Source organism: Globicephala melas, chromosome 3 (assembly GCF_963455315.2).
Source record: "Globicephala melas chromosome 3, mGloMel1.2, whole genome shotgun sequence".
Lineage (NCBI taxonomy): Eukaryota > Metazoa > Chordata > Mammalia > Artiodactyla > Delphinidae > Globicephala > Globicephala melas.
The window spans coordinates 146,004,403-146,016,755 of NC_083316.1; the positions used below are offsets into that span (position 1 = coordinate 146,004,403).

The window sequence follows — 12,353 nt, forward strand, 5'->3', positions numbered from 1 at the left end:
GCTGCCAGCCTCCCTGCCAGGCTGGGCCATCCTCGAGGCCAGGGCCCGGGTCTGACTCAGCACAAGGATCCTGGAGATCATTCGTTCGCTCGTTCATTCACCTACCACAGATAAAGCAGTGAACGAGGCAGAGTCTCTGCCTTCAGAGAGCTGGTGAGCAGCGGAAATAAGATGGGTTCCAAAGGCAACGAGGCAATGATGAAAATAAACAGGGATAGACAGTGGCTGGGGGAGAGGAGGGCTGCTTTAGAGGATGGGCAGAGAGGCAAGAGGTGGCCCGGGCCCTAAAAGGTGGAAAGGCAGGGCTTCCCTGGTGGCGCAGTGGTTGAGGGTCCGCCTGCCGATGCAGGGGACACGGGTTCGTGCCCCGGTCTGGGAAGATCCCATGTGCCGCGAAGCGGCTGGGCCCGTGAGCCATGGCCGCTGAGCCTCCGCTTCCGGAGCCTGTGCTCCACAACGGGAGAGGCCACAACAGTGAGAGGCCCGCATACCACAAAAACAAACAAACAAAAAATGTGGAAAGGCACCAGCCGTGGGCGGAGCTGGGGGAGGCGAGTGCTGAACTGAGTACAGGCGAATTACTGGACACACTTCTGACCATTCTGCCCTGGAGGTACTCCTGGAACAGTGGGGGACACAGAAGTGAGCCCACTGTGGCCGCCCTCACGCCGCTCCTGGGATCCTTCCCCTAGACCACCCACTGATTTCCTATGACTTCGAATCATTACTACCTGCTCCCACAGCAAAAATGGGGGTATGAGGTAAAGGGAAAAGCACGGGCTTTGGAGTCAAGACAGTCCTGGGTTCCAATCCCAGCTCCAGCCCTTCCCCACCACACGCCCTCTAGTCCTCCCCATTGGGGGAGGCAGCGATGAAGAGCTCAGACTCTATTACTCCCACTATCAGATGGGGAAATGGAGACCCAAAGTTGGGACATGGTCCAGAAAATTGGAGTATGTGCTCAGTAAATACTTGAATAAATGAATGGATGAGTGAATAAGTTTGGGCAGGGTGTCTTTAGAGCCTTCCATCATGAGAAATAGAAGGGCCCCTAGAGACTCCAAACTAGGGGGTGTGAACTAAGGAGGGAGGGTGGGCAGGTAAGCAACCTGGGACATGGCGTGTGTGCCAAATTGATGTGTTTGTGTCTTTGTCTATGGAAGTGGTCCATAATATTTTCATTTATCTTGCAAATTCAGTTGCTGACCCAAATATGTTTAAGAGCCCTGATTCAAACCCTACCCCATTTTACAGACAGGGAAATTGATTCCCAGTTTACACAGGAAGTCGGCGGTAGAGTGAGCCCGAACTGGGTCCTCCTGCATGTGGACAACTGGAAATGCCGACATCCTGACTCTCATCCCTAAATCCCCCCTCTGTCTCCTATATGACACCCAGCAAGACCTCCAGCAGTGCTATCCCTTCTCCCATCTTCTCCGTCGGGAGGAGGAGAGGATGCACTGCATCCTGGAAGTCTTTCTGGCCTCATGAGTCTGGGCCACCAGCTCCCAGTTCTTAGAGATTTTCTCATCTGTGTGTGTGTGTGTGTGTGTGTGTGTGTGTGTCTCCACCTCTGTCATTGTTCAGTTGATAGCAGGTAAGAATGGACAGCAAAAAATTACAATTTCAGGAACACTAAATACATATCAAACAATATTTGGCCAAAACAGTGCTCAGAGGAGAATGTCTGGCCTTAAATGTATTTAATAAAAAACAAGGAAGAATGACCAAAAGGAACTAAAATTTCACCTCAACAAACAAAGAAGAAATTAACAAATAAAAATAAAACAAACCATTCCTGAAGGAGATGATATTTTAAAAGAGGATAATGAAATAAAAGTCTTTTCTTTAAGACCAGTAAAATAGACAAACCTTTGGCAAATATGATCAAAAGGCACAACTGAGTAACAGTGAGAACGAAATGCAGAGGATGTCAACACAGATTCAACATGGGAGTTTCAAAATAGGAGAGAATCTTCCCACAGTGTTACAACAATGAATTTGAAAACTTGGATGAAATGGGCAATATTCTGGGCACTGGCTTCTGAATTTGAGCAGGCGTCTCAATCACCTGGGGGGCTTGTTAAACACAGAGTGCTGAACCCAACCCCAGGGTTTCTGATTCAGTAGGTCTGGGCTAGGGTCCAAGAATGCGCATTCCTAACGAATTCCCAGGTGAGGCTGATGCCGCTCGTCGGAACACACATGGAAAACGCTGTCCCAGAAACTGCTACCCGCGCCATTTACTCCTTTTCCTGAGCTGCCTAACAGCTCTGTTCTGTCTGGGTTGGGAAAGAAGGGGGGTTTGTGCCCAGTGGTCCAAAGCGCCTACTGCTGGATGCCTGAGAAGCCCGGGGTCCCAGGCAGCGGGGCACAGTGAGGTGGAGCCCTTCCCTACCCCAGGCTCTGTGCCGAATGCTTACTTGAATGAGCTCATTCAATCCCATGATGTTGGTACTGGTGCTTTACCAGATGGGGAAACTGAGGCACAAAGAGAATTCCCTAGCCCACAGCTAGCTGATAAACAGAGGTAGGAATCCAACTCTTAAGCACTGGGCCACTCACCATGCCCTGGGAACAATGTTGGCCACACCACCCACATCGTCTCCCTATCTCTGTGCCTGCCCACCTACATGTGCAGCGTGGGCCTTGCTATTCCGTGTAACAGAGCCAGGAAGCAGCAAAGACAGGCCTGGGATCCAGGTATCTGGAAGCCAGGAAGGAAGTGGAGCTGCTGGTGGAGAGCCTTCACTGGCCTCTGAGTCAGCATGAGTCTCAGAACTCAGCCTCAGTCCGCTCATCAGGTACAAGATGGGGTTGAGAGCAGCCCTTTCCACACAGGGTTGTCGTGAGGAATAAATAAGTGCCCCCAGCCCTTGCCTGGCACGTGCTAAGTTCTCAACTCACAGTTGCTCTACTGTTGCCATTAAAGTTATTATTACATAACCGCCAGAGTGTCTCCCAGGCAATTCCACAGACCTTCTCTCATTTACTTCTCACAGCCACCCTGGGGGTAGCTATTACCCTTTCTGTTTTACAAATAAGGAAAATGAGGCTCCAGGAGATGCAAGAGGGACCCCACAACCCCCAGGCCCCCCAGTGGCAGAGCCTGAGTTAGAAGCAGGAGGCCCCCAGCCCAGAGCAACAGCGAGACTCCATCTGAAGGTCCTGGTCTGCAGAGGGCAGTGGAGGAGGGCTTGCCCAGGGCCCAGGAGCCCTGCTCTCCTCACCCTTCTCTGCCCAGACGCCTCATTGTCCCCACCCAACACTGAGGTTCTGCCAGGGCCAGAGACTTGCCCAAGGTCACAGAGGGGGTGTTGACTCAGGCTTCCAGGCCTTAAGATTGTAAGTCCTGAGGCTTCTCCTTGTTGGGGGCAGATTACTAGGAAGAATCTAGTAATTCTGCTGCCCCCTGCCCTTCCTGGCCCCCTGAGACTGACCCCACCGTAGACAAATACACCTCTCTCTCCAAGATACTGAGCCTCCGCAAATAAAATAAAACCCCAAACAAATAAACAGGAATCTTAAGAATAACACATCATCTGTCACGCTGGGCGGGTGGGGAGGGCAGCCGCAGCTTCCTGTTTCCTGCTACCTGCCAGGCCCTAACCCCGTGCGCTCTCCACATCTCACTCGCTGCTCGAGACCATCTCGCAATTCACGCATTCCGTTTTACAAACGAGGAAACCAAAGCCTAAAGCTATGAGTCCCTTGCTCAAGGTCACTCGGCTAGGATGCGACCTGGCCCAAATACAAACCCCCTTCTGGCCAATGGAGCATCCCAGCTCTCACCACGTCGCCAAGATGGGGAGTGCAAGGGAGGCCCGGCCAAGCGGTCAGCAGTCAGTTTGCACCTAACGATTTTAGAATTAGCAGGTAGAAAACGATTCTGTAAACCTCCCCTGGGGAGACAGATGAGACTGGGGGGGGGGGGCAAGGGGGGTTGACCGCCCTGCACGCCGTCCTGTCACCGGTGGCCCTTGGCCCGCCGGCACAGCCTCCGAGGGCGCGGGCAAAGCAAGGAGTGGTCTCAGCGCCCAGGGTTACCCAAAGAAACCCCGCTATTTGCTCTAAATATGACCCTCCCCCGCCCTTGCCCCTCGGTAACCCCAGGTCTCGACACCTGCCGCGCCTCGGGCAGGTCTCCCCGCGGGTCCACAGTCCCGTCCATCCTGCAACGAATTTCGAGGGACCGGATCTCGCTCCCCACCGGGCGACCCCGGGTCCCGTTCAGCCGGGCCTGGCACGCGTGGGCACCTGAGAGTCTCGCCTCGGTCTGCTTGCCGGGTGGGTGCCAGGGAGCGTCTCTAAAGTGGCCGCGACGCCGCGGCCGAAGCCCGGGCGGGGGTGAATTCTCCCCACGCGGGTCGGTGTCCTCGGGAGCGCGGGGCATGCTCCGGTGCTGTCCTCACCCCGTGCGCAGGCAGCGCACAGCTTGCGCCCCACGGTGCGCCCCTTTCGTTGCTCCCGAGGCGGTGGGGTGTCCAGGACGCTGCCGCGGATTCCGCAGGGTCGTTCCGGAGTTGCAACTCCATTGTAATTGAAAGGATTCATATTGTTTGGGTTTTGCTCAGATGAAAAAAAAAAAATTTGGAAGAAAACGAAACCCCCCTCAGCAAATGACAATTTCACCAGCAGAGCGCCCTGCCCGCCCCGCTCGGCGGCGGGGAAGCTGCCCCAGCCGGGAGGAGCGGGGAACGTCTCCTAATTGCAGCTTCGTTAGATTTCGGGTTTGGGAGGCTGTGGTTCGGGCGCTAATATCCGCCGCCCATTATCCCGGCTAATAAATTTGACCTATTGTTCGTTTGTTAAAATGATGTCACCTTGGAACAGTCCCTAAGCTCCTATTTCCATGAATTAGGCCTTTATTGAAAGCCAGGAGCCAATGGGAGGAGAGAGGCTTGTTGATCGCAGCCAATGGCTGCGGCGGGAGAGGAATTAGCAGCGGAAACTCCAGGTTCGGTTCAAGAAAGATGACACAGAGCCTGTCGGGCCCGCGCACTCTTGGCAAAGTTTCAGTGCGACGAGAGGCGCCGGGCGCTCCATGGCCGCGCCGTAACGGGGACCCAGCCGCCTCCCCGCCCAGCCCAGCCCAGCCCTTCCGCCCGCCCAGGATGGAGGCGCCAGCCAGCGCGCAGACCCCGCACCCGCACGAGCCCATCAGCTTCGGCATCGACCAGATCCTCAACAGCCCGGACCAGGACAGCGCACCAGCCCCGCGGGGCCCCGACGGCGCCAACTACCTGGGAGGGCCCCCCGGGGGCCGTCCGGGCGCCACATACCCGTCTCTGCCCACCTCCTTTGCCGGCCTCGGCGCGCCCTTCGAGGACGCGGGATCTTACAGTGTCAACCTGAGCCTGGCGCCCGCCGGCGTGATCCGAGTGCCAGCGCACAGGCCGCTGCCCGGGGCCGTGCCGCCGCCTCTGCCTAGCGCGCTGCCTGCCATGCCCTCCGTGCCCACGGTCTCCAGCCTGGGCGGCCTCAATTTCCCCTGGATGGAGAGCAGCCGCCGCTTCGTAAAAGACCGTTTCACAGGTGAGCAGGGTGTCCAAAAAGGCGCCGGGCCTCGGCCCTCCCGGGGCCAGAGGCGCCGCGCCCTACGTGCTTCACTCGGGGAAACGGTTCCGGAGGCCCAAGTGCGGTGGAGGCCTCAGCGCTCAGGGCCCCGGGCAACCATAGAGGGGAGAAAAATCAGAGAGTTTGGGGGAAATAAGCCTGTGCCCGGGGAAAGAGGGGGACATCTCCCAACCGGCTTGGTGCCGCTGGGGACCCTCGGGACCAACGAAATAGCGTAGTACTCTGCGCCCCACCGGGCGGCACCGGGTCCGCATGGTGCCTGAACGGCAGTCGAGCTGGCCGGGCTTCAGGGGGCCTCGTGTGTCTCCGCAGCGGCGGCGGCGCTCACGCCCTTCACCGTGACCCGGCGCATCGGCCACCCTTACCAGAACAGGACGCCGCCCAAGCGTAAGAAGCCGCGCACGTCCTTTTCTCGGGTGCAGATCTGCGAGCTGGAAAAGCGCTTCCACCGCCAGAAGTATCTGGCTTCGGCCGAGAGGGCGGCGCTCGCTAAGTCCCTCAAAATGACGGACGCGCAGGTCAAGACCTGGTTCCAAAACCGGAGGACCAAGTGGCGGTGAGAGAGGCCTGGCCCGGCCCACCTTGCACCGGCCCTTCGCCCGCTCCGTGCCCGAGCCTCGCGTTCTCCCCACCCTGCGCTACCCCCTACTCGCCCTCCTAGGGCTGCACCTCCCCGCTCCTTCCCAGGTTTTATCTCCCAGCTCGCCCTCCCGCGCGCCTGTCCTCATCCGTGTCTGGAATTCTCCTCCATTCCCATCCCTGTGTCGCTTTCTTGAGCCTCTCCAGCTGTCTCGATGTTTTATTCGGTCTCCTGCGCTCGCTCGGTTTCCTCTCACCTGCCCCCCCCCCAACACCCCACCCCATCCCGGGCCTCTCGCGCTCCGCTAAACCCTCCCACTTGCCCCCTGCCCTTCCGATTCCCGACAATCCGCGCGGGGCTCCGGGTTCCCGCTCTAGCTCCCCATCCCGACTCCAGCCCTGTTTTTATCCAATCGCTCTTTCGATCCAACCCGTGAACGGCGAAGCGATCGCGTCCTGCAAGAGGGGTTTGAGACAGAGCCTGGGAGAACCGGATGAGGCTGACCGGACCCGGGGACACCGCGAGGTGCAGAGCCTGCCCGCCCACCCGCGGACCCCAGTGACCCGGCTGCCTGTAGGGCCTAGTCAGTTACACACACGCCCTGCCCTTGTTACCCCGCAAAGAAACAATCTTTGTTGTTGGCGAAGCCACAATACCCGGGTGTGCAAGTGGGCGGCGGGTGGAGTTTCCTCCCGGCGATCTCCCCGCGCACAACAAAAACAAACGATCCCAACCCACTCCGCGGACCCGCGGGTCCCCGGCGCACAAGGCCGGCGGGGAAGCAGACTGACTCTGCGCCTCGAGGCTCCCGGCTGGCCTTGGCTCCCGGGCGGGTGGGGGCCCCGCCGGCGGCCCCGCGGTGCCGGGTGCCTGACGGTGCTGTCCCTCTCCCTCCCCCGGTGCAGGCGGCAGACGGCGGAGGAGCGGGAGGCGGAGCGGCAGCAGGCGAGTCGGCTCATGCTGCAGCTGCAACACGACGCCTTCCAAAAGAGCCTCAACGACTCTATCCAGCCCGACCCGCTCTGTCTGCACAACTCTTCGCTGTTTGCTCTGCAGAATCTGCAGCCCTGGGAGGAGGATAGCTCCAAGGTCCCCGCCGTCACCTCTCTGGTGTGAGCCGCCAGCGCGCACCGTCACCAAGTATCGCCGCCCCGACCCGGCGGGGCGCCCCGGCCCCCCAGCCGGTCTGGGGGGGGGAATCGAGGCCGAGACGGGAAGGGCCAGCCAAGCTCAAGTAGGCCCCGGGGCGCGGCCGCATCCCCGCCGCCTGCGGAGGGGGGCTGGGCCCGGGCTCCGCGCGACTGCACAATCCGAGCCCCCGCCCCGCGCCCAGTCCCGCCCGAGGCCCGGGCCTGACAAAGAAAGCGCCTTACGTTTCTCCGCCCCTCGCCCGCAGCCCCCGGGCCGGGCGCCTGTATTATACTTTGTACTTTTGCCCAAACGTGTAAATAATAAAAGTTTTGGCTTTTTTCTTTAGAAACCGGCCACCTGCTTCCCCCGCGGGGGCCACTGGAGGAGGGGCGGCCGATCAGGCGACTGGGGGAAGCGCCAGGGGCTGGGGCACCCTGCGTTGAGGCTGGGTCCACCCTTCTCCTTTTCCGTTCCTTTTATTTAAGTCGTTTTATTTAATAAAAAAGTTAGCTATTTCACTTAACGCCGCTTTTATTTCGTTTTCGTTCCAATAATTCTCGGCGACCCCCGACCCTGCGCCCCACCCCCTGCGGCGGTAGAGGCCGAGCGGCGGTGTGCGGGCGAGCGTCCACTTCTCCGAGCCTCGTCGGTATTCGCCTCACCTCGAACCCCGGCTCGGGGCCCCGCGGAGGATCCGCGGTGCAGGTCAGTGCGTGCCGGCCGCCCGCAGTCCGGGTGCCCGCGGGATGGGGTGGACGTGGGAAGGGCACTCTAGGCTCAGAGGTCGCAGAGCAGCGCCAGGCAGAGTTGGGGAGTGAAAGGCCCCGCCTGGACGGGTACTTAGGCCGTCCCAAGTCAAACCCACCTAAGGGGTGGGAGGCACGGTGACCTCGAACTTCCTGGGACGCGAAGCCCACGCCCCCTCCCTCCCACAACCCACAAGCCACTGTCCTCTCTCTTTCTCTAGAGAGGCCCTGGGCGGGCCCCTCCGACAGGTTTGAGAGGATCTGGGCGCACTGCGCGCGCGCTGGGCGCGCAGAGTAGGCGCGCTGCCTGGCTCTCCAAACGCTCGGCGTCTGGGGAGCAAGTGTAGCGCACAACCCCGGGACACCCTCGCCCTTCTGGGTTGCGTGGGACCGCCGGTGGAGCGTGATGTCACGTGACTTCACTGCAGCCGTGGTGGCGTCACTAGACAGGAGGGGGCGGGGCGCCCGGAACGCCCAGGACCCCAAGCCCAGGTGTGAAAGCGGCATGGCCCAGTCCACCCGCTTTACCTCGGCTCAAAAGCTAGAAGTTTCGGGATCACGAGATCTGGAGCAGGTGGCCCCTTATAACAACGACAAACACACACTCGCAGCGTCCGGGAACATTTCATCTTGCTCGTTGATTTTTTTCTCCTTTTATCATTCTCCCTTTCGGTCTTTTAAAAACTTTTCTTATTTTCTGGCCTCTCCATTTCTTTCTCCACAATATTCTGTTTCCTCCTCTGTTACTCTTGGTCTCTGTTACTATATCTTTTTAACTTTTCTTTACAGTTTTATGTTCCTCTGTATAGTTCGTTCTCTATTGCTTTCAGTTTTTCATCTTTCTTTGTCCTATCCTTTCTCCCATTTCCGACTCTCGCGTTCTGTCTCCTTACTTCCCTCCTCTCTTTTTGTCCTTGTTTTCCCCTTCTTGTCTTCCAAAATCTCTTTGCCTCTACCTCTCTCAGTCCCGGTCTCTGTCTCTCTCCTTCCCTCCTCCAGCCCGGGCTCCCCGGGTCTTCTTAAGGCTAAACCCTTCTGGGTGCGGTCCCAGAGGCCCTGTAGCAGCCCCGCCATCCTCATCGCCCTGCCTCCCTCGGGGCCTCGCGGCACCCTGCAGGCTCGGGTATATTGGGCGCCTTCGTTGCAGGCGGGCAGCGGTATTGTCTGCACTGCAGGCCTCTAGGAAGGGGAGGGAGTCTAAGAAAGAGCTGGAGCTGCAGCGTTTCTGCCCTCATCCCCACCTCCAAGCCCTGGGGACTCCCAGACACCTCAGAGAAGAACTAGGGTGACTCAGAGCTTCAGGTCTCTTCCTTGGGTGTTTTCCTGAAATGCTTCTATTTTCTCCGCTTAAAAAAAAAAAATCGTAGTAAACGCCGTCATCAGGATGGGAAAGGTTGGCCCTTCGGCTGGGGACTTGAATATCTAAAAACCAGAGCGACCGTCTTTGCCTTTGCTGAACAAGCAGGCCCCCCCTCGGGCACTGGCATCGCTTTCTATTTCTCCTCGCTTTTATTCTATTCCTCCATAACAGGGCTTAGTGGTTTTTGTTTTTTTTCTAAATTATGTTTGTTGTTCTACCAGAGGGACCCTCGATTCTCGGGCCTTTTTGGGGAACGCACACACATCTTTTTCCCTCTCCGGTGCCTAACTTTGCGCAAAAGGTCTCTGAACGAGAGGCCAGCCGGGCTGGGCTTTCAGGCAGGCCCGGGGACAGGGACCCAGTGCCGCTGCGGCCCTAGGGGAGAGGGGGCAGTTTTTCCCCAACCAGTGACTTCGCGGGCGTTTGCTCTCCCTGAGCGCTTTGTCCCAGCGAAGCCTTGCCCAGCCAGAGAACGGCTAGGGGTCTCTTCAAGTTAGGGGGCCTCAGCCCACTTGTGTGGGGCCGGGTGGCGACCGTCACCCAACCACGCGCACCCAGGGCAGTGTGGGCGCCCCCAACAGGTGGGAGGAATTGCTGAGCCAAGCCAGGGCTTTTAGCGCCTAACGCCCTCCTCCCGCTGTGCAAAGCCTGGAGGTCGCCGCCATTTCCACTGCGGCTGCGCCGGATGAGAGCCCGAGGACGCCCAGCTAAGGGACACAGCTCCCAGTCCCCACACCGGGAGGACTGTGAGGCACAGTCGCGGCGCGGAAAACCCGGACCAGGCACGCGCCCCTGAAGCTGAGTTTAGGAGAACGGGAATCTGGAGTAGGCTGGGAGGCCCACATGGGCGCCTCCTTCTGGATCGTCTCCCAACATGAGGCCCCACCTCGGCCGGAGGAAGCGCCTGAGGCTCTGGAGGTAGGCGGGTGAGTGTGGACGTTCAGCCAGGCCAACGTCCCCGGAGGGGATTGAGGACAAGAAGCAGCCGGCCTCTGGGCAAGGGCTGGAGACTTCGCCTCGTCGCCCTTCCCCGCGGCCTTCCGTAGTCTCGTTTGGAGAGTCTCTGAAGTTGCACCCATTTTACAGATGCCGGACAAGGAGGCACGAGGCAGCTTCGCGACCCAGGCGGACTGGTCGCGGGAGCTCTCCCCGAGCGCCGGTTGCTGGGCTCCACCCGCGGGCAGGGTGGGGGCGGGGGTTGGGCCCCAGGCATCCGCAAAGACCGGCGAGGCTGCCCCGCCCAGGCACGCGGAGTTAGGCCCGAGCTCAGCTCCCTGGGATGCTCCGCAGCCGGTGGAGTCTGGGGTTGGGCGATGCAGTGGGGACCCGGGCGGGTCAGAGCCAGGGAGGGAGGGGGGTGGGAAGGGGAGGGAGGGAGGGAGAGAGAGAGAGAGAGAAGCTCTGGGGCTGACCGCTCGCTTCCCGAAAGAGGGAGTGATTCCCCTTCAGCAGCTCCCAGTACAACACCGGCCGCGGACCGCGAGCTTTGCACGCAGTGTGTGGTTGACGATGACCCGCACCCAGTCTCTCAGAGGTTTGGATGCCCCTCCCCATTTTGCAGTTGAAAAAACTAAGGCTCAAAGAAGTCAGAAATTAGTTCTGGGTCGCGCATCGCCGGCGGACTGGCGCTCCCTCCCAAACACAGCGCTCTAATACTTGGGAAGACTTTTGGGAGGACTTTGCTTAGCAAAGGGATAGGGAGGTGGCCTAGGGGACACCTGCAGCCACCCTGACACCAGGCCCAACGGTCACAGTGCGGCAGAAGGGCCTTCCTGCTCCGTCTTGGGTGGTGGACTCGCGCTCTGAGTTCCAAGGGCGCCAGCGCCTATCGCCTCCCAGGCTTGCGAGCTTCCCCGCGTTTGTCGTCGGTGCAGGAGCGGCGAGACGAGATGAGGTCGCCCCCGCTCATCGGTAAGACCGGAGTCCACACTGCGCCCTTTGGCCGGGCAACCTCCGACCGCCCGCCCGCCCGCCTGCCTCGGCAGTTCCTCGAGCAGTTGGAGCCTTGCGGCCCTCGTCTCAGACTTGAGGCCTAAGGACGCGCAGCCTGGCGCAGAAGGGTCCGGCCAACAACTGCGCCGTTTCAGCGGCCGGCCCTGGGCAGCAGCAGGCGGTGCGCATCTGTTCGCCGCGCAGCTAGGCGCTCCGGTTAGGGACCTCGGGATGTGGCCTCGGACTGCCCGCCGAGACCTCCAGGCCAAGGACCGGGCCTAGGTTGCGAGAGCGCTGAAGGGGACCTTCGCCAAAATCCCAGTCTCAGCCTCAGCGCAAACGCAAGCAGAACAAGGCCGGAGAAGGGCAGGCGTGGTGCAGGGGCCCGCATTCTGGAGAGCGAAGGTTTCTTAACACCGAAGGCGACTTTCCTTTTACGAAATCTTCCGACTCGCGGCGGCGAGGTCCCCCACGTTTCCAAGCATCTGCTCGGTTATGAGCGATTCCTCTCAGCGAAGCCCCGACTCAGTAGCGCACTTTCTTGGTTCAGACACTCGCAAAATCCTCCCGGAATTGCCACAGTGATCCGTGCCGTCCCTCGTGCCACCCAGCCGGTCGTGGCACGGATTTCTCTGCTCAGTTTTGTCGCTCCCTTGCTGTGTGGCCCTGCGAACGTGGCTTTGGTTTCTGCATCTGTAAAATTAGGGCTACATAGTCATTAAGGAGTCTTCCAGGGAAAATGAAAAAAACCCATGGCTTATGGTACAGCTGATCTTCCATTTATTATGAGAATAGAAGCATTTAAAATATACTTATGGATGAGGAATCTAATTAAACACCTAACTGCGTAGGGGTTTATTCATAGTTGTTGCTATTTTGGACGAAAGGGCAGGAATGGGGCAGGACCCCATTGAGGTCACTTCTCCTGCAGTCACTGAAGGTGGAGAGTTGGTGGAGAAGTCATCTGGGAAACTGGGCCTGGGTTGATCTGGTTAGAGGTTGCAGTATCCTGATGTTACCCTGAGAT

At 59.2% G+C, this 12,353-nt stretch overlaps 1 protein-coding gene across 1 annotated transcript; it reads left to right on the plus strand.

Moving 5' to 3' along the window:
- Positions 1-4,934: 4,934 nt before the first annotated feature.
- On the plus strand, positions 4,935-7,786 carry TLX3 (T cell leukemia homeobox 3). The gene is made up of 3 exons (XM_030829884.2): positions 4,935-5,535; positions 5,890-6,133; positions 7,063-7,786. Exons 1-3 carry the CDS (start codon positions 4,974-4,976, stop codon positions 7,271-7,273), a joined length of 1,017 nt encoding a protein of 338 aa, XP_030685744.2. The 5' UTR covers positions 4,935-4,973; the 3' UTR covers positions 7,274-7,786.
- Positions 7,787-12,353: the final 4,567 nt, after the last annotated feature.

Coding starts and splice junctions, on each gene's coding strand:
- TLX3 (XM_030829884.2), top strand. CDS start 4,974: ATGACACAGAGCCTGTCGGGCCCGCGCACTCTTGGCAAAGTTTCAGTG. Junction 5,536..5,889: donor CGTAAAAGACCGTTTCACAG/GTGAGCAGGGTG, acceptor GTGTCTCCGCAG/CGGCGGCGGCGCTCACGCCC. Junction 6,134..7,062: donor AACCGGAGGACCAAGTGGCG/GTGAGAGAGGCC, acceptor CCCCCGGTGCAG/GCGGCAGACGGCGGAGGAGC.